Source organism: Camponotus vicinus, unplaced genomic scaffold (genome assembly GCF_025532165.1).
Source record: "Camponotus vicinus isolate PSW18456_S1 unplaced genomic scaffold, iyCamVici1.0 SCAF_6, whole genome shotgun sequence".
Classification (NCBI taxonomy): Eukaryota; Metazoa; Arthropoda; class Insecta; order Hymenoptera; family Formicidae; genus Camponotus; species Camponotus vicinus.
Window position 1 is genome coordinate 10,012,501 of NW_028141978.1, and position 23,345 is coordinate 10,035,845.

Here is a 23,345-nt window from a genome sequence, read left to right on the forward strand (position 1 = left end):
AATCTTCTCATTCTTTCCACCTGGCTTCCTCCCGCGCTCGTTTTAATCGTGCCCCGATCGCGCACTATCATTTGGATCTAAGCGATCGTGGCAATGACCCGCTGACCGTAATGATCACGTAACGATCGACCACCGCGGAGTTAGATGAGATAACGAAGGGAATATATCTGGAATCCCCGACTCCTCGTGCGACCGTACGTACCTACTGACTGATTCCACGGGAATCGCAGATACCAGCGAATAACGGAGCGGTGGGTATTTCCGCAGATGCTATCTTATGTGAAATAGTTGTACCTAGCGATGCGCGCGCGAGCTCGAGCGCGAGGGAATCCCGCATAAAATTCTCATCGTCGAATCCGACGCCAACGCATGTCAAATAAATGCGATCTGATCGGTCTCTCTTTCTCTCTGTCCACTTCGTATAAATTTTCTCGAAACTAGACAATGTATTCTACAAGATAAATCTTTACGTTCCTCATTGCCTAGTTTTGCGATTTATAACTTAAAGTCGAATACGCACATTTAAATTCTTAAAATTTACATAAATATTTGCATATTTAAATACGTTGTAAAAAAGTTAGAAATATAAAGTGATAATATTATAATAAAAAAAAGAAATAAAATTAAGTAAAAAAAAATTGTTCATCTGGCTGTTATTTTTCAGAATGTATTATATTTTAAGAGAAATCTTGTGTTTCTGTCAAGTGTAAATTCATTTTTATATTATAAATTATATATGTAATATGTAACTATTTATGCGCACAAGGCAAATTTTATTCTTACACATATATTATACTGCTATCGGTAAATTTAAACAGGCTTATTGTAAATAATGATTAAAAATGCTTATTCATTAAAATTAACAAGATTAGATTAGAGATCGGCCTCTCGTGTACGAAGGAAATTAGCGCCATTGTAGCAGCCGGGAATTTTCACAAGACTTTCCGTGAAATTTAATAAAACTCGTTCACAAGTAATGTCATAAACTACACAGCACAATGGGGACGAACGACTCTGTCGATTATTATGAGTTTGAAATGCCTCGCTACGTCTGCTAACGATCCGTGATAATATTATTATTGCACATTATGCGTTTCTAGCGACGTTCCACGCGGGATTTACGATCGCGACTTCCGGTATGTCAGCACCGAAAAATATCACTCTTCACGGTGTCTCGGTACTCGTGAACATCGTTTGCACGATGTTGATAACACTCGGACGACCGGTTTAACGCTTCTTTGGCGCGCTTTTATGCTCTTTCCAATAAAGGAAATTTTTCCTTTTCGCAATCGCGACGACTCGGAGTTACATGTTTTGACAGTCCTGTGAAATCAGGATGTATACATGAATTATTACGCGCCCAAGTACAAAGCATCTTATTAAAGCTCATAAGCGGAATCGATTATTTCGTTTGATGTGTATAATTATAGCATTTGTATCTAAATATGGCAGCTAGATAATAGCGCATTAAGTATACTCTCTCATAAGAATAAATATTCCTCCTTCTCTCTCTCTCTCTCCTCCAAGTGATAATAATCGTAATATTTTACTAGACGTAGGTCTTTCTTTCAAACAAAATGTTTTTTTGCCGCTAAAATAATATATCGATTATACACTGGAAAAAATTTTAACCGCACTACATTCTGTTTTTCGTTGCGTGCTAAGATTTTTTAGAATGTATCATTAGCTTATTAAAGTTTATTATAAAGCATATCTTTCAAATATTCATAAACTATACGTTTGATTTTTTCAAATATTTATAACTGTACATTAGACTTTCAATTGTTTGTAGTACATTTTCTTGTCGTCAATTTGTCGCGTTGATATATTTGTATTAAAAAAGGAACAGGGAGTTCTAATGTGCGAACTATGTTAAACAAGATCTTTGATATTTGAATATTTAAATATTTGAGAAAAACATCGAATATAAAATTGCGTCATTTCTTTTCGTCTATGACAAGCTTCAAGGCGTGTCATCATAAAACCTGATACCTACACATCGACTTTAGACAGTTAATATATTCTCATTTTTAATTATATTCTAGAGAAAAATTGCGATTCGGTCGTGATAAAACTGAGCAAACTATGAACTGAGTATATGATTTCATAGGCGCATCTTCGAAATAAGATTCGCGCTCGGTTTTCTAGGATGCAAAAGGATACAATTATAGAAAGAACGGATCTCGAGGCGAGATTTCTCGGGTGAATTTCTGTCCCGCATGCTTCTAGGCCGCAGAGAAGACGTCATTATTTTCTGCCGGGCGCAACAATTTCTAAATCTCTAAATTACCGGCGCGGACGTTTACTATCGGAAGAAAGGCACTTAATTTATACGAAGAAGTGCTGTTATAAATGAGAGAGAACCGTTCGTTCGTTAAAACGTTTCTGAAGTGGCGTTGCGTGCGTCATAAATAAAAGGGGGAACCGTGGACGAGAGCAATATCGGACCGCATTCTCCGTTCCGTAATAATGGTATCTCTCTCTTTATTCCTCTGCTATTTGATTCAGTTGACGAATGATTTTTTCCCGTGATCTCGTGACCACGTGGATCGCTGTCGGTGGATTAAACAAGGATCTCAGCAGGATTTGATTATGACCAGCGAATTATAAATTGGATCGGCGAGCGTGTGACGCATATCAAGGACAATTTCGAGGTGCTTTATCTCAGAAGAGTGTCGAGTGAATGTTATAGCTACGAGAGAATTTGTTTGCGACTGCCCAGATTTGGGAAATCAGTTCTATTAATGTGGGAGTCTGGATTTACGTGTGCGAGATGCTGTGATTTTATTGCGGCTCCGTTCCGTATATTTCTTCAACACCCGAGAAAAGACTCGCATCGCTATATCCTATATAATAAGGTTCCTAACGGAGTGTAAAGATCTCCGTCATTTTTTATGGAAAACCAGATGTTATATAGATTTTTTATATTTTTAAAAATCGTTTCGTATCCTGTTTCTTCCGGGTCGCAAGAAACCTGTGTCGTTAGAAAAGATATGTTGTATGGATACCGCATGACTAATCAGTTTTTACTCTTAAGGAGACGAAATTCTTTTCTGTCATTGCTCTTAACGATGCTATAATGCAATGCCGATTGATAATCAAGTACATATTATACAATTGATCAGGTCTGTCCTAAGCAAACTTGTTTTAAAGACGTGCCATTAAATTTCACTTTAAGACTCTGTACTTGAGAATTAAAGTATCAGTATAAATATCGAGAACGAGCTCGCGAATGAGTGAAAAAAAAACGTGCTTCATAATAGCCTAAGTGCTGCGTAAAGATATCCGTTTATGAAAATGTGCACATGCATATGCGCGCGTGTTGCACCTACTAAAGGACGATGGCTCGCTTGCCCGCCAGCAGATACGCGCAATACGTTATTAGCTCCTTGTGCACCCTAGCATGCGTAGCGTGTTGCAATAGTGTCCCGGCTACCGCGTACATGCGCGAGGAATAATATTAGGAATAAGTCGATATACGCGTGTGCAGCGTCGCATTATCCGCGACGGTGATTATTACCCGTACGACAACTTCCGCGGCGAGGAATAAACATCGACACGCCGTTCGTTGGGTCGGGGCTCATTTGAATAAACAGCGCGATTATTATTACACGATCCGTAACCTTGCATTAAGGCTTTGAATCGCCGATCGTCGCGATCGGGATCTCCGGATCGCGAGAGAACGCGCGAGCGTGATCGCGAGCGTTACTCGTTCCTGTTTCTCGTGCCTCGTTATCGAATTAGCGGTGACGACCTTCGCTCGCAATTACGATACATATAATTTTAACCGACTCCTCCTCCATCTCCCCCTCAAGAAAGAAAGAAATTATTCGCCGAAGTAATTATATATCCTCGTGGATGTAAATTTGCGTCTAATTACGTTTCTCTTTTCTATAGTCGATCGATGTTTATCGTCTCTCGTATATTCGAAAGCGCGAGGCGGCTTCAAAGACGGCAACGGCCATTCCACCGGTAGCTTTTACTCGCGGTTTGACCGATTGTGAGATCCGTGGAAGTAGTGCAAGTCATGCATCTAGGAAGCCGTGTCGACGCTCGTCGGCTCCCTACCGATCTAGCCGAGTTGCACTGCCGAGTGTAATATCATTATCGTTCGCCGGGTGAACCTCTTATGCCCGTCCAGGTTAATCAATTATTACAGGCTCTCCTGTGAGCCGCTCTCGGCGGTAGCGATCGACCGCAGCTACCTAGCTTCGGTTATTATTCAGCCTGATCTCGAGAGGAGTCAGCTGAAGACAAAGATAAACCAGTGTTTCTTGTCTTCCGACTGATGCGATTTAAGCACGCAAAACGCAGTCGAAATTGAAATTGAATTATGCGATAATGCGACAGAAGACGGGGTAAAATTTGAATTAAAATTACAGAAGAAAATAGAGCTTTTATTACCATCGCACAGTTTGAATTATAATTATACGAAACAAAGAGAGATTTAAATTATTTTTTTTTATGAGACAAAATTCTTCGAATCTTTAAGTAGAAGCAATCTTGCAATATTTTTCAACAATATGTACAAATTTTATTTACGAGAATCTTTCTAATTTATATATTTGTACTTTAAAATAAATTTAAAATAAATTTAATTGAATCCGTGGAGGCAGACTGAAAAATGAGATTCACTCATCTGTCAGACTCTAAGCAGCTACTCGTTTATATAGTTGACGTGGAAATTTTCAGTTTGTAATGCCGTATATAGGAGTTGCTCGCAGTCTTTAAAGCGCATCGCGTTCTCGATGTACGGGAACAATAACGATCCGATACTTCTTACGTCAGTCGTGCCGATCGTCCTCGGAGCATCGTTGTTCTCAGCTCTGTCCCACCTGTGCCTCTCTTTCAATTGCCGTGCCTCCTTTACGAGGAGGCCGCCTCGGGACTCTTACGTGCCGCTCAAATGTCATTTCCAGTGCGGCACACGCTTATTGTCCACTCGATGTAGCGGGTCGGGCTTCCTTATAGAGGACCCCAGGGACTCTTCTCGTCGACACCGACGCCGACGATGAAAAACGGCGCCTCGCGGCCGTTTTAATCGGCTCTTCTTAGGACGGCTTAGCGTCGTCGTCGCCGCCTCTGTTGTACACCGCGGCGTTCTATCTATATTCCGCCATTAGTAGTTCCGATGTTGCGTTGCGGTGCGTTTTCTCTTGGAAAAAGTGGTGTTTCCACCGTGGATCATAGCGTAAACACGAGCCGATAGCGATCATGGATCCAACCTTCCCTTTCTCGCGTTCTCCGATCTCAGAAGAGACTTGCCTACATCCTAGTCATCCTAGTCGTCGGCTTCCTTCATGCATCCTCCCCCACCTGTCCTGTCCTCGTGCGGTAAGCGACATTTTTGCTTAATCAAACAGGTTCTGGATGTTGTGCGCTTGTGAACCGCCGCCGCGCTCACGACTTCCTGCGCCGCCATACGTTCGAATGTCAACGTAGAGAAGAGTCTCACGAAGCGAGGCTTCCTTTGTACTTCCTTTGTACTTGTTTTTCGATCTCCCAGGCGTTTGTTATCTGCAAGGTGTTTGCGCAATCTTTTTCCCTCGCCCCTCTTGGAAATTTTAATCTAATCTTGTGTGCGATTGCGTGTGTAGTTACTTTATCTTACTGATTCCAGAGATTTTCCGCTCTTTATCTTCCACGGGAAATTAAAATCGTTTAATTGAAAAAGACGAACTAATTAAGTACGCGTTTTAATTTGAATTTTAATAAGAAAAAACATTTGGAATTTGCCGAAGAATAAAAAATTTTACATTATTAGAAATTTATTTTAAATAAAAAAATTACGCGAAATATTTTATTGAATATCGTTAGATAAAATCGTACGCATGATACGAGATAAAATCCACGTCGGATGTGATATACGACGAATATCATGCTAGTTGCTCGCGCGCAGCTGCCGGTATTGACGATCGAGCGGATAATCAATAATAACGAGTAGCGAGATAGACCCGAAGCCGACTACAAATTGTAAATTCTCCATGAAATTAGGCGATGCGCCGGCTCGGCTTTCTCCTCTCGAAGAATCGGGCGCGCGTCTAGATACATATCGGATATACGAAATCGTTCATAAGTATGTCAGTCGTGATTCGAAGAGACAGGTGTAATTGAATCGTCTTTAAAGGGAAATTTTTCATTGTTTTATGACTGAAAAATAATGACAAATTGTTATAAAAAGTTATATTAGAATTAAATAAGAGATATATTAATATTAGAAAATGAATTTTTACAATTAAAGCTGAATTTAATTAAAAAATAAGCAACAAATCAAAGAATTAATATCTGAAGTTTCAACTTATTTTAAATATGTTGCAAGAGAGAATATAGTTTAGCGAAATTTTGTCATTGTATTATCTTAATAAATGGCATAAGCTGACTAGTATATTGTATTAATAAAAAACGATGGAAAATGTATATAATCATAAAACAGGCACCAATGGTATCAATCTAAATTAATTAAGTTAAATTGTTCATTGATAATACATCACGTGCATGTTCAACAGGTGTGATACTGGAACTTTACAAAATAAAAGGCTTACAAAACTCTGTAAAACATGTATAATTAGCCGCATCAATTTACCTGCCTGATGGTGCGCTCGAGTCTAATATTCTCGTCGTATGTAATCTATCGTGGAAACGTGAAAGAAACTACAATATTGATACGGGATGATCATGGTGGTCCGAGCGACAGCTGAATCACAATAAATCACCGAGATTGAAAATCCATCAGAGGAATTTTCTTCCGATGGCTTTGGAGAACAGGCGGGAAGTCACAACTCTTGTCACATGTATCGTAATGGTATGACGTATTATGTCTCTCAGGGAATTCGATATCGATGATGGAACGGTTATCGTGATACATCTGAATAGATTTTGCTCGTCCGAGATATAAGCATGAAAAAAAAAATTAAGCCAGTGAAGAGAGAAGAGATAAAAATCGATCAGGCATCGATTGCGCGGTAGATTGTGCGAGGTTTATGATCGATAATGCATTTTTTATTGTTACTTATTTAATAAGAGGCTCTTGATGCGTTTAAGTTATGAGGAATCTTTCGTAATAAATAGTGGTAGATAGTAAATTTACGAGGCTATCCGTGAACACATGGCGCTGCTTGATGATTTCTTAAAAAAAGATACAGAGAATCGAAATGAAAACAGCAGTCGCCAGTCGAAATATAATCGAATCTAATCGATTCTGTTTTATCTTTTTTCTTCTCTTGTTTCTGTTATCTTTTTTTGTACGATACATTAAACCGCGTCTCCAATGGAGGTCTCTCGATACATGTTGTAAATTAATTTTGCACAAATTACGTTTAAAAAAAAACCACTTCGAATCATGCAGAGATGTGACTTCTCCATGACGGATACAACAGCTGTAATTTAATATTTAATGATAGTTAATTATAGAATTATAATCATAATATATCACTTTCATAATTTCCTGCAGTAATCTTACATCTGACGAACGCATAAGTATAATTATAATTAATACGTTTTATTATCGGTGCATCAACACAATCGAGGTTCATTAAAACAAATAATCACGAGGCAGAACCGAAACGAAATAAAACACCTTGTAATTCAAATTGCAAGTTATTATGAGAATTAACTATCGATATTGATAAGGACAACGATCTCGTTAAGTAACAACACAGTTACATTTGCCAGATTGGCGATATACATTACGATTAATAATAATATGTATAAGTTCCTGATTAATCATTTAAATAAAATTTATGCAGATATATGGAGTTATTAACCGTTTGTGAGTTACGATCTAATTATCATAAAAGCTGTACGTTTATCGGAAAATACAATACGAAACGCATTCGAATACTATGTAATTATTGATTGAGAAAACAACTTGATAGACTCTAAAAATTCAAAATTTTAATATCATACTGAAGAAAATTTCTTTTCATCGCATTCTCGCATTTAATCGATTACAGGCACGAAGAAATAAAGATATCTTATAAAGAATTATGATGATAATATGATTATTCAGCGCGTTGTTTATTTTGCTGTTATAGAACTTTTTTACGTTATAGAAAATTTATTATTATAGTTTAACTTCTTTATTAGTAGAGTAATAATTTACTAGATAATTAAAATCGAACATAATTTAATATCTTAAAATACCTTTACAATTTTCTTATCGATCTTTGGCAGTCTAAAAAATATTCGCGTATAAACTAAAAGAATGACATATTATCGCAACATTAATATTAAAAAAAGGCTAAGGTTAAAACGATGGATGATCTCACGAGGAAGAATAAATTCTGATTGTGTCGTGATTAATCGAAGATTATGCCAAAGATGCGATGAAATCTTAATTGCTTCCGACGATGTATTGTGCGTCGAAATAGTTATGTAAACCATCGATAGGATCGCTTAGCATTATTCGGAGTGTGGACGAGCTTGGAGCAAGCGAAATAATCATCGAAAATCGAGCGTCAGGTGTATCGCCTATCGACTTTATTCCGCCGGCTATTTCACCGTATCGAATCGGACGCGCTAAGTTTCTGAAACGATAATGACGCGGAACCGGTTCTTTTCTTTTTCTTTTTTTTTAAAAAGGGGGGGGGGAGGGGGGATTCGGGCGGTTGCGAACCGGAGACGAGCGAGAAGGAGGGTCAAGAGGGAAGAAATAAAGGAGGACGATACGCGGCGCCTTACTTCTTCTCTTTGCTTCCTACTGAGCTGGCCGCGATTAAGGGGCGGCAATATTTTCGCGGCGACGCTCGTTAACATCAATAAACCACCGGTATACCGTTAATGAACCAATAATTAGTTAGCGGATAATGAAGTCGGTGCTACCTGGTGCGGATTAACTCGGCGATTCGTGTGCCAATGTGGGGAGGAATCTCGCGAACGCCGGTAGCCGAATGTATCCTCGACATTTCTCTTTTTCTTTTCTCTTTCTCAAAATGCATTATACTTGTATGCGTTATGTTTGTGCGTGACCCATTTTTTGAAAAGCCATTACTTCAAGATGCAAACTATCATCTCGCGACTATCGATACGATCAACATGTATCTTTTACTTGTCTATTTTAAATAATTGGTTTTTGTGACTAGCTTCTCTCCTTATTTTATGTTTCTACTTTATATTTATATGAATTAACCTTGATCATTTTTATTCTATAAAATTGAAGAAAAAAGGATTTCGTGTGCTTATAAATCTTGTTCTTCCTCTCAAGAAAAGTGCACGCAGAAATATATTTTTATTTTTAAATTTTATTTTCATTATTTATTATTGTTCTTTGTTATTATATACGATAGAAAATTTAATTATATTTGCGAAAAATAAATAATTCTATTGCCGTACTGTTTCTCAGTGCGAGTCATATGCTCTCTCGAAACGCGACTCTCCTTTTTTTGTCTTTCTTTCTTTTTCTTTCTCTTCTCGAATAGACGCATCTGGTATGCTAAGAGGGCTTTCGACTCATAAAAGAGCTTGCGTGCACGCCCAAGCGCATCTCTCGAGAAAGAAAGTCCGAGTGCCATGCCTATTCATACGTCCGTACGTCATAATGCGTTGCCACGCATGTGTGGGTGAGAACTCGCTCAGAAATATTTCGTTCGACACTTCCTGCTCGTTTAATCAATGACATCTTTGAGCGTCGAGATGCACATCGAGCGTGTGCTTGATGACGTATATGTGTATGTGTGTAAGAATAAGTCGATTCGATCTGTATCGAAAAACCGCAATCCAGAGCGAGAGGGATCTCCGAAAATACGAGCCCTCATTCTTTCAATTATTATTTATCGACTTTGAAATTTTGTAACGCACACTCTTTCTCTTCTTCTCTCTCGCGTTTCCCGCGATCGTTAGTCGCGATAAATTGCGATGATGTTTCGAGAGTACACATATATACGAGGATGCAATTTTCGAATTATAAATCATCGCAACATGATTCGGTTAATTTGATTCGTTGCTGTTGAAATTGATTACTACAGGTTCGATATGTATTACAATAAATTTCATTTATAATATATCGAAAGATCACGAAGATCATGTGCTGTATTAAATATGTATCTTTGTGTAAGAAGCATTAATGTACACAACAATTCGCGATGTCGATACATAAGCGATCAAGTAATCCGGTGAAATCATTAATCCCATACCAATAAATTCCAAAGTTAATTTGCTGTTACTTAATTAATTAAAATTAAGATCAATAATTTCTTACAGGTCATGTAAGCGTTTATTAATTGCTCATTATTTAATTGACGTACACATATATCATGTAACAATTTCTATAAAAATAATTGTATTTTTAAAAATAAATAATTGCATTTACGCACATAATTAAATATACCTGTGACGAGGACATTTTTTGACGATGACGTGAAATTCGAATCAATATTGGTAAATTCTTACAACTCCTAATGTATTCGTCGATATGACATCGCGCGTTAAATTTATCTCTACACTTGAGCGACGTCTATAACGGTGACCGCGCCATTTCCGTTCTTTTTATTCTTTCGTCAGACAGATGCAATTAGCCGGATACGTTCTAAGCCGCAATTCTTTCTTCAACATCGCGACTTTCACCAATACAGCTGCGTCGCGTTGCTGCAAACTCATGCACCTAAAGGCATCTTTATTGCACGGTATATTCATACTACGCATAATATCTCAGCGCGCGAATGGCGCGTATAATCAATGACATCTTTACGAGGAGCGCGATAAGTCCGCGAATTCAGTAAGGAGGCGACACGAAAGGAGGGAAGGGCAGGGGAAGAAAAAAAAGTAGCGAGAAATAGAGAGTCGAAGAAGGTGCAGGCAGTAACGGAATGGCAAAAAAGTCCACATGAAAAGCTAGTCGTAGCATGTAATACATTTCTAATTATTTTAAATCGTTTTTTCTCTAATTTTCTATAAAAAATTTTTTAAATAAAATTTTAATGTTTTTTGAATTGATTAAATTAAATTTTTGTTAACATAATATATTTCTCAATAATTTGGTATGATAAAAAATTATAATGTAATAGAATTTAAGTGAAATTTTTATGTATATAAATTTTTATTTTTCTTCTGAATCCGAATTTACTTCATTTGCGTAAATTTTACACTACAATCATAAATATTTGCTGGATTTTTAATTTTTAATTTTTACTGCCATCTGTCCTGATAAATCTGGTACATCCGCTCCTGGCGGACAGGCAGAGGCGCAAAGTCGAAGAGACAACAGGGAGTGTCTCTCATGCTGCTGCATGATAAATCCGCTGCGGCTTAATTCGCATCAGCTGTAACATCGCCCGGAATTCTTTCCCGCGACTGATGCGCTCGAGCGCTCTCGGCCCGCCCGACTGGCAGTGGATCCCCTTCGTGCGTCTTTCCTTCCTCGTCTGGCCCCACGCCTCCTTCTCGTTGCACTTCTTCTTAGCGCTGCACTTCGCCTTTATGGGACTCGGCATCAACGGACCGCGATGATGTCACGGGGCGTGTCTCGCACCGTGAAACGTGCGCGAGATTCTTTTCGTCGGCAAGAGCATTCGTAGACGCGAGAGATGCGAACGCGGCAGACGCGCTCTTTCGTAGAATACTCAGTGTGTACTTTGCTTTTCGATATCATTTTAATCCACCTGTTATAAATCTTGAGATTTTTATAATTTAAAAACGAAATACGAGAATTATTCCAATATTTTTTTATTTATATAAAAGAAACTGAGAGAAAGAGGGAATTGATATTTGATTTATATATATCATAAATCAGTTTCTACAATATTTTTTCCTGCTAGTGGCTATAACTATATTAGCTTACTCCATTTGCTAATAAATTATATTTTGTATTATTAGTGAATAGAAATAGTGAAATTCTTAAATATAGTGTGCAGAGAACGAGAAGAACTTATATACACATCATGAAATAATTCTGGCCAAACGAGATAATACATAATCCATTGAGTGGGTCGATTCGATTATAGTATAATACACGTATATTTGTATCCACGATGAATGATCACATATTTACACATATGATCGACCACCGTCGAAGTTAATGATCGCACTAATTAAATTCGTTCGATCGATGGATGATGTCGTCTTTTCGCAGATATCACAGAAAAAACAAATTAAAAATAAGGCGGGTTATAATACAGATGACCGAAATACGCGAAGCGGAAGAAAAATCGCCAACGATCCGGTCGTGATGGAAATGTCAAGTCGCGGCATCTCTGGAATTAACGCTTCCACGGGAATCGAGCGATTCTCTCTCTCTTTTTCTACCTATTCAGTTCGCGACTAACGAGATCTGCCATTGCCAAATAAAGGTCCGTCTCGGCTCGGTGTCATAAACCATTTTTCCCCCCCGAATCGAATTGAGTCGTCGAAATGACGACCCCCATCTTGATTGACGGTTTTGTAATCTCCTCTCCTCGGCGGAGGATAAATGCGATAATTCGTCGAAATGACCGAGCTCGCGTCGCAGCCTCCTTAATTGGCACGACGGCGGCGATCGTTTGGCTCACGACCTGCACCTCGCGTTACGCTTGCACGGGACGTTTTTTACGTTATAACCATGAATGACAAAAATGTTATTATTCCATATTACGCGGAAGCGGCGAGAGTTCGTTGGAGGCTTCTCGTGGCCGGTCACGAGCAGCAAAAAATATCTGACACGTGAAGGGGACGTGTATATATAAAGCGAAAAATATATAGGTATGTGAAGGGGGGAGGAGGCGAACATTCTACCTTTCGGTAAAGGCTGTTGTGCACGGATGCGCGTCGAATAAACAAGTATGTATAATGTCGCGCTCCCCAAAGGTCGCTGCACCCGGTGTGCAGCCGGTTAATTTGGCCGATCTCGATTAGCCGCGGGGCGTACCGAGAGGACGGATTTATCCGCGTCCGATCGCGGGACGATAATGAACTGGCCGAGAAAGACTGTTCGGCAACCGAGAGACACGTACTCGCGACGCTCGGTTGCCGCTCTCCGTCGCAGTGATATATGAACGCAAAAGGCACACGGGCTGTTAAAAGCAACCCGTAAAAGGACCGAGCCTCCGAATTCGGGATGATGGACATATAGAGCGAAGAGGGTAAAAAATTACTTCCCCGTGTAAAAATAATGTCTTATTCGAGCAATAATATAGAAAGAAATGAAACGTTGTAATATATAAGCTTGGCTTACGGTACTTTCAAGCATTTCGTCGGATTAAATCTCCCTGAAGGCATGATATTTACAAATATATAATAAATTCGCGCTTGGGAGTTATATTTGCTAATTTATGTGAAAAGTCTCTCGTTCACTTCGATCATATTCAAGCATGACATTTTAATTCTCGGCAAGATATCGTATAGCGTGCAACGTGCGGCAAAAAGTGAAATTAATAAAAACAACGTGACACGAAACTCTGAGGTCTGGTTCGACTATTAATTCAAAAATTGCCCCATAAACACCCCATCTCCGGGTAATGTCTACATTGGCGTTAATCTCACACGCGCCGTCGAGGCGCGTTGCATCGCGATTGCAATAAAAAGAAACCGTGTATAATATGTAATAGGCCTATCTCCGTAATAACTCGGCAGTTACTTCGGCCACGGTAGATCTTACCGATAATTTCGAAGACAAAGCGCCACGTATGCGCCATAGTTGACCGGTCTAGGTGTCTATATTACATATACTCGAGGAAGAACGAGGGAAGATTCGCGACACTGCGTCGTATTCGCACAAACGTGACACTACCTTTGACAAGAAAATGCCAACATCTAGAATGATCCTTTCGTAACCGTCATACCCTAATGTATAATGGCTCCGCCATTATACGTTACGGAAACGACATAATTAATGTCGCTATATTTATCAAGAAATTGTTATTGGAATTTAATGGAACGAGAAAGTTGTGTGTGTGTATGTGTGCATGCACCGGAAATAGATTAACGTCGTCGGTGATCTGATTTGTTGAAAGACACATCCGACAAGATGTTATAAAATAGAAAACGCGGAATATACTTTGTCAAAAAATAAGAGTAATATAATAAGCATAAGTGACGTGAAACTAATACGATAGACATTGATTGATCGATTAAATATGAAATATAATGTTAAAAATAATATAACGAATAATAATTCAATATCAATGATATGTTCACTTTAACATACGTTCATTTTAAAATCGATTCTTATTTCTGAAATATTGGAAAGAGTTGAGTCCTCGTTTTATTAAACGTTTTATAAATTAACGAGAAATTTTACAGAATTGATGTACAAGCATTCTATTTAATAAATGAATATTCAATTCGACTATTGACACTAGCTTTTTTCCTGAGCATGTTTAATCAAATGAATTGCTTCGCGAGTAATTAGAATATAATATCGTTTCATTAATGTTTTTTTCTTTCTTTCTCATCTAGTTTCTATTTATAGTTTTTTGCTCTTTGCCTCATTTTATCGCTTAATGTTTAATTTTTATCAAAATTTAATATGTTAAGTATATTATTTTACATATATTTATTTTTCTCTAGTCATTTTTCGAAGACAAATCTTATATAATATAAACGCTTTTACTTATCTCTTCTTTCTTCTTTACTTTCGATTGCTTCGAAAAGATCGAAGACTCTGCAGATCATCGTGTGGAATAACAAAGTCGGCGATGCGGCATCGATCGCATATCGGCCATTTTTGCCTCGAAACATTTGTAATAATTAAATTAATTCCGCCGGGACTCTCGTTTGGTTTCGTAGATTGCTCAACGAATGATTGATGAACGTTACATTCTCATTACGAGCCGCTACTGTGAGAACACACGTAATACATAGGTAAGAGCACGCCCGTCTATATTACGCTTATATACGCTTATTTAGACATACAGGGGTACATATATGTATCTTTACGTCCCTCGCGGTGTACAGACTGAAATCATTAAGAACAGTTTACTCGGTCTTTCATTAGTCATCGTCGATTTAATGCGTCGTTTGATTTCAACCATCGACTGCCGATTAATTTTTTCCTATATCGCTTTTTTTCGCGAGTACCAAGTGCATCTCGTTCGTGCAGTTCTTCGATGATCATTCCCGGCTTTGCTCTTCCGCGCAACCCCGTCTGGGTTGGTTAAAATTTATTAGTTGATGATTATTGTCCAACACAGATTATTCGACGGATTATTGTCACTATTGTTGTATTTAATTATTTAATTTATCACTGCGTCATTAAAAGCAGCCGGGCTGTATTGCTTTTAACCCATGTGACATTCGTCTTTTGCTTTTGTTGTCCGGTCGAAAAATACATTCGAAAAATTCGTTTCGTTCGTCGTCTTGCTCATCTCAGGAATAACTCATGAATAACAAGTGCACGTACTGCGATTTCCAGAAACCAGAACTCCGCATGTTAGGCGTGTTTCGCGTGCCGAGTGTCTTCACTTTCGGAATCGATGGAACCGCGATTTCGGTATGTCATAAGAAGCGACAGGCGTATCTCGTTCTCATCGCTGACATATTTGCAATGTCATTTACAACAGTATTAACTATTTACCGCCAACGCTTCGAAACATCGACATATCTAAATGCAAGCGAAAATTAGATTCAAGAACGTTTATTTTCGTGAAAATTTAATTCGTTAATAAGATTGTCAAGTAAGCAACACGATAAACATATGCGGATATTTATCATAAATTATTTAAAAATATATAAATATAAATATATCTTGATACATATGTTCAATTATTAAATATCTTGATATATATTGAATTAAAATTATATTCAGTATCATTAAATATCTTAATATATATTAAATTAAAATTATATTAAATCAAAATGTTTTTTAATTCTTTGTCAATTTATAATTTACTTACAGAGTTTTATATATCCTCAAACTATTCGAAAAAATATTAGAAGTGAAAAATGAGTTATATATGATGCCGAGATAACGGGAACTGTGTTTAGATTCTAGTTTTATAATACGTGTTTGCTTAACGCGATGAATTGTAAAGCCTCTTATTCATCGGACGGTTACTTCGCTGAACGTTGCAGTTTTACAATGATTTGAATAGCCCTGCTCTTTAAAAGCACCGGTAAACTCCGTTATAAATTATTGCGAGAAGCGTAATGTAATGTGCGCGGATGTGTTACGTGTAATTTGTTAATCTCGCTGTGGTGTTACAGTTACCGCCGGTGTAACCGTCGGCCGTTCGAAGAGTTGCGCTATTAGCGTTGTATCGTGTTTCATGACACGAACCATTTGTTTGATCCTATGACGGGTATACTATGCGCGGACAAGAGGCGAGCTTTTCATTGTCGACGTGCGCACGAGTATTCCCACGTTTCGTCGAGAGGCTGTTGCCGAGGAAACAATCGCGCTGTAATATTGTAAATCTGATCTGCCGCACGATTGTTTCGGAAATTCGATATTGACGCGAACGCGCGATCGATCACTGGCCGTTATAAAACGATTCTCTTTTCATGTAGCTAAGAGAATCATCTCCTCTCTTCGTCGCATTGTTTTACACCGCGATTTTTTAATTACTATAGTAGTGGTTTGCATGTGGGAACACTGCATATCTGTCATACTTTTAGAGACAAAGAAATTTAACGTTTTATATAACAATTTTCTATATTGAATACAATTTTGTAATATTCTTTTGTACTTTGACTTTTTTATTTTTATTATTTTACATTTTAATAAAATTTGAAAAATTCGATTTAATATATAATTGCTCCTTTTTATTAATTTATTTTATATATGATAATTATTACATATTAAATATTCAAAAATTTTCAAAAAACACGATAACATATACATATATATCTTGATTCATAATTGATAATACTTCATCCTTGATATGTAAAATAATATCGTATGTACTATTTGAAATCAGAAGTACTGCTACCGTGCAATCGTCTCGCTTTCGATATCGGTGCTCGTCCAATTGGATCGCAAACTATGAGAATGGGTCCCTTCCGTGATTGACTATTAATTCCGTTGATCATTAGACGATCGGAGGTGTGTCACAGAGAAATTAGACGGCGCAAGGTATACAAGCAGACAGACCGAAGCCGGTCGAATCTCTCGTGGGAACTGGTCGTGATTAGTCTACGTCACTACCGACGCTAGTTATGCTAATTGCGCTTAAGTACTTTGGCCTGCTATCAGCATCGACTATTGAAACTGCCGCTGAGTAAGTCACGTACTAAGACTAAACCTTTGTCCGTTGATTTCGCCCGTCGATATCATGCGTAGTTTTCGAAAAAATTATAGTATACTACATTAACTCGACGATCTCGGATATGACAATCGGCGATGCTGCGTGGGTGAAATTATACTCGCGCAGCTTCTAAGTCTCGTCAAATCGAATCCCACAGCTGGGCAAAATAATATCCGTAAAATTGCCACGTTGCAACGATGCATTATACTAATATTCATTTACGCCAACACATCGAAATATGTATAAATTAAACGTTAGAACGATTTAATACGAAGTCTCTCTCTCTTGCTCAGATTATTTTTCATACCTTTCCTGAATATCTCAGAGTTAGAGAAGAGCGGGAACACCTACGCGAGTAAATCGTTGACTCTCTAAAACACACAATCATTTTAAAGTGCACATTTTATATTAGATGTAATAATTTGTTAGAAAATTGAGAGAAGGTCTTTGTGATTTTATATTCAAGATTATATATACCGCAAAACATTTTTACACATTATTCAAGCAGAATCTTTTATCACGAACAAAATATTTATCCTTTATTATCGTAATTTATAGCTTATTATATTTATATGCAAGTATTGAATTGTGTGAAATGCGTGAGTAGGTTAAATATTATATAGCATTACATTCACACATTTAATTAAATATTTATTTTGAAACCAATAAATTTCTCTTTGCGTTTCGAAAAAATTGGATACATTTAAGAAAGTGGTAGATCATAGACATTTGTTCTTTTGATGAGTGTGTATTAATAACATTTTCTTTTATCGCAGGCGGCGGGACCGCCGGTGCAGCTGGAACCAGTGGACCTGTCCGTGAAAACTCCAGTGGTGTTGCAGGTGCCGCGGTACAGTCCGGCAGCGATAATTAACGCCGCCGCAAGAAGAGCGCCGTCACCTTCGACGACGCCCACGCCACCGCCTCTACCGCCGCCGCCGCCGTCGCTCTGCGCATCTACCGGTAAGCGCTAAGGCTCCATTACTACGAAAATTTATGCTAGGTTTCCTTGCCGTGTATACGCATATACGCTTGGAATTTAAATCGAATCTTGCGACACGTGATACGATCGCGGTATATTGCCCCCGGGGGTACAGCTCGAAAGAATGTATTTGCACTTGTTCACCGACTTGTAGTCGCCTGACAAGACGAATTCTCGTTCATGACTACGTCATGATTGCGGTTTCCGTTCATGATACACATTCGCTTTTTACATATTTCTTCCAATCAATTTGAAATCGGAATATTCACTTTGCATAGTTTACGATTTATTACGATTATTTAATTTTATGAAAATTTCCCGCGTATGAAGTACGTGGTAAAAAAGAAGAATAGAAAGATTTGTAGACTCGAGTAATTTCTTATTTTTCTGATTAAAATCTACTTCATTAATTTCTAATTTCTTCTAATTAATATCTACTCGATTAATTTACAAACGCGAAGATATACACCTACCTGGCATTCGTTTAAAATTCCACAGATTTTACAAGGCAGTGGAATTTGATATTAACAGCACGTATACAAAATTACATTAGCTATCACTTTAACCGACTATATATATTTAACTTTAAGTCGTATTTATAATTGATTCTTAATAATTATTCAACGTAAATCGTTTAACGTATTGGACGATGCAGCTTGCATTTAATTGCCTTATTATATATATGAATTATGCAATATAATTTAATTTCCCAGATTTCAAACCTCTCTTTTTGTCAATTTAAAACTAATGATTTACAAATATATGTATAATTCATTCGTGTAACGCAACAAGGATGATTTTGAAAAATATTAAAATCAGACGTGAAATTCATTTTTCTCTCGTTTCAAAGCCATCGGGAGAAACGAACCGTGTAATTTAGCCTTTACGCAGCCGCGTACAGGTGCGGCGCACCGGTACAGGTGCAGATGCAGCACGCGCAGACAACGCTACGGCACGAAACTGTGGCCTCGACTCTCGCTTATGGATAAATCAGAGAGATCCCCGGCGATTGCGTTGCTTTATGGGTTAATTATGTTGGATTTTTTCTGCATACCGCGCGCGGACGAGCCCGTTGATTGACTATTCTATGGAAAATCCATGCGCGTAATAGGCAACTCATATGTCGCGTACATACGTTGCATACGTTTAAGGAGCGGCCTATGGATAATCGTTAAATTCCTCGTCGTTACTACTGCGCGAGGTAGTACTCGCGAATATCGGTGAATAAATTACGAATTTGTTCCGAGTATTCAACATTTGATTACCGAATGCGAGTTTCTTCCTTTTCCTCGATGTTAGATTTCGATTTAATAGGAATTGAATATAATTATATTGTTGAGATTCTTTTGGCGAATTTATTTATTTTTTCAACCATTTTTTACATGATACAGGTTTTAATACAGGTTCAACTTGAAGTTTAATTCGCATAAAAAATTAAAATTCGAAGAATTTTGTTTTATCTAATTATTTTCAATAACTCAAAATTTGTTAAAGTATCCGAAAGAAAGTGAGCTATAATTATATAAAATAATTTGTTATATAATTATATAAAATACCCTGTATAAAAAAACGGAAAAAACAACTGGCCGCAAACTTTTTGAGGAACCACTTTGATTTGCACTCCGATAATTACGCGATTACGAAATAATAATTCGAAGCGCGTAGACAGATGTTCGATCTGCCTTGAGGTCCCAAGGTCGATGCGTTCATCGCCGATTCGCCGGCGATTAAGGAAGCACGATGGAGAGAAATCTGGTCTCGTTGGCGGCTGCGAGAATCGCCGCGGGCAGAGTTGCAGCGCGAGTATATGTGAGGGGGAAAAAAACCGAAAGCCCGTCGAAATCATCTTAAAACCGTAATCGTCCCGATAAAGAGAGGCGAACTGCAAAAAATCTCTTTGGCGCGCGCGTTTTAGCGTGTAAGGCGACGACGATGTTCGATGGTTTAAACCGCAAAATTATTGGCGCAGTTATAATAGTTGTACGCGCCGCGCCTTTTTTTATCGTGCTTAAAAAAAGAAAAAAAGACAGAGAAAAGAGGCAGTCTCGAGATGGCGAAAACGACGGGAAAGAAACGCGGCGCCGCGACTAGCACGAGCGCGTTCGGGACTCTAGCAACGTTCACTTCCATTTCTGGATTAATGATCACGCACACCTGCGCAGAGCGGAATCCGAATACGATTGGGGTCGCAACCCGTAGTCCTCGCCTGCGGGCCTCGTCGTCGTGATCGTAGGTATAACCGGTAGCGGATAGATAGGATTATTTTTGTCGCGCGTTTACGCACCTGACTCTCTCTTTCTATCGCCCGCTCGTGATCAGTATTTTTATGCAAGCGAATCTCTCTCTCTCCGCGCGAAATTGTCTTCTTAGAGTCGGTGATTTACGCCGTTGGAAAGCGGCCGGTGGTCGTTTTACCAGCGCGTTAATCCTTTCGCGCCTAATGGGTACGTTTATGCTATAAAGAAAATAAACTCTGACAAACGTTGTTATAAAGCGTACGTTCGCGAATTACGTAAACACGATTGCTACTTATTAAAAAATAAGCAGCGCGAGACCATTCGTGTGTACGGGATATCTGAGACTCGATACTCTCTCAGACATTAATAACAGGAAAACGATTTGTGCAGCTCAGCGTTCCCAGCGATGCGATATGTAGCATAATCCATGGAATGTTTTCGTTCAAGACACTTTCTTTTAACCATTTCCGACAAGCAAAAACGTCCGCATTAATGACACATTCTGTTATAAATTTTACACGTCGCAGAACTGTGGAGAAAAGTCGCGCCTCTCTATATGAAAAAAAAATTCGATACGAGCTCGATGAAAGGTTTATGTAACACATCACGTTAGCATACGCGCATAAAAAGTCACGTCACGTCGGGTTAAAGACCTTTGTCCGGCCTGGAGGGTCCTCACTGGGAACTCACTTTACCTCGTCATGCGTAAAAACGGCGGCATCGCGCTCGTGCGGCGATGTATCCGCGGCACGTGACATTCCCCGCCGAGACGGAAACGGCGACCCTCGAGGTGATGTCGTTGAGCGAGACGCGGGTCGGGAGTAGTCGGTGGTCGATGTTATACATCCCTCGGTCCCGACATCGACATCCTATTGTTTGGCATCGAAAACTCCGCCGATCGCCCGCGGCGATATATAACGCAGAACGGATATTAAAGATCGCCGAGTTGCGCCTGGCCTTTTCCTTGACTCTCGCGTCCGCGATCGTAACTCGCTCTTCGACCACGGCTATCGGAAAATTCCGATCGTGCGTGGATGCCATATACGCACCGCAGACACGAGTCTCGGTCGCGTATACGTCGCCGTCGCCGATCGTGTTGGACATCGCATTTCGCGAGTCTGATGCAATAGAATCGAACTGCTGGCAAAATTGATGGGCGCGATTAAGCATATTTCGCTGAGCGAGTAAAATTGTTGGAATTCGTCAGAGCCGAGAAAACGTGTTTTTCAAGTATGAATTAATACACTTGTCTTGTCAATCTAGTTTTATCTTTTATCAAGTCTTATTATAATCTATGGATTATGATAAGATCGCGAAAGGTTGTGATTAAAATATGTGTTTAACTATTTATAAAATTATTCACTTACTAAATCTAATAATTTATTAGTTTATTTCAACTTATATTAGCATATGTTATAATAATTAAAAAAGTTTAGCGAGACATTTGCATAACCGTGGCATAAACCGTTAAAGTTAAATAAAAGATATCTTTAAACATACAATCAATGAGTCGAGCTTTTAACTGCTTTTAACGCAAAATTATCAAAACATCAACACTGGAGGTCTTTATGCATTCGCGGCAGTGAATAATTCGACAATCCGTGGGCGAGCGAGCCTGAAATTAAGTCGTGTGACGCGGTCCTTTGCGCTAATTAACAGACGGGCGTTAATTCCAGTCGTTAAAAAGTGCCGGAATCTCGCGGAGAAAGTCACCTCGGCCGGAGCTTTTCGTATAATTCACATCCGGGTGAGCAACGGCAATTGCAACGCGCAACTATCACCGTTTCTTTCGCGGTTTTAAACGGAGAGGAGAGAGAGAGAGATGACGGATAGCGGGCCGTCCCGTTGGGAGTCGGCTTAAGCCGACGCTCCCAGAGTTTGATTGTCTTTGATTAATTACTCATGCTGTTTCTCGGCCGGCGGAAGCCGACGGGTAGCAATCTAGATAATGCGTAACCGTATTAAAACGGGCTCGTAATCTTTTGGTTTTTCAAGGCGAAAAAAACGCTCGAGAGCAGGAAGACGATGAAAGATCGCTCGCTCGATTGACGTGTCATCTCGTTGTTCTAAATAGTTGTTCTAATTTTTTATTTCCTTCATGCATTATGATAATGATTTGTATCAATTTTTTTTACAACATTGATGACAATAGATCGACAAGCGAGATATTTCTTTAGCTATTAATTTTTATATATTAATTTATCAATGCTTTCTCTCCGATAAAAAAAATTAATAAGTTATATGATGAGTTTTGAGGAGAATCTCTAATGCAAAACATACAATTTTACTTAAGTTCCCGATTATATAGCTCTTGATCACAATCTGCTTGATATTTGTCGAGAGATAATTCGTTGAAGTAGTTCCGCGATAAACACTATAATTAACGACACATTGAGATTAAGCGTTATTCGATTACGCGGATTAAGTGTCTATTGAATGACGGCATCGTTAGACGCCCACGTGGGAACGACACCCGCTTATTCGGATAATAATGATGCAGTCTTTCGCGAATGATTAGAGGTAAACGAGAAGACATATTACGGGCAGGTAAGCGGCGCTCATGCCGACTCGAGGAGCGACGGAGATAGCACGTATATACACACAGACGTTATCGTAATAAATTATTCTTATCAGAAACCGGGTGCGAGCTAGAGGCGTGTTTCGCTGTCCGAGATAAATCCTAGTTGAATGATAAAACGATCGAGCCGCTATTACGAATGGGAACAGACGTATCGTGTCGCTAGACGTCATGGATAATTCATGGCGTACGAACATTATGGTCCAGTGTGTCACGTTACTTAGGGACGATAACGCTTCATAGAAATTGTTACAAGTTAATAACATCTATATCAATGACTTAATAAGAATATTATAACGATAATTTATTTCCTTTAGAGTTATAATGATTTTCGTAATATCTAATAGATGCACATAATAAAAATTCCCTTCTCACCTCAAGCAGAGGCGTGATTTATT

The 23,345-nt window shown here is 38.7% G+C and overlaps 1 protein-coding gene across 1 annotated transcript in view; it reads left to right on the top strand.

Moving 5' to 3' along the window:
• Positions 1 to 23,345, top strand: part of LOC145973047 (uncharacterized) — a 299,775-nt gene that overhangs the window by 120,473 nt on the left and 155,957 nt on the right. Inside the window, exon 4 of the mRNA XM_083102196.1 lies at positions 17,927 to 18,113. Within this exon, the coding sequence (XP_082958322.1) occupies positions 17,927 to 18,113 (187 nt within the window). The remainder of the gene's footprint in view (positions 1 to 17,926; positions 18,114 to 23,345) is intronic.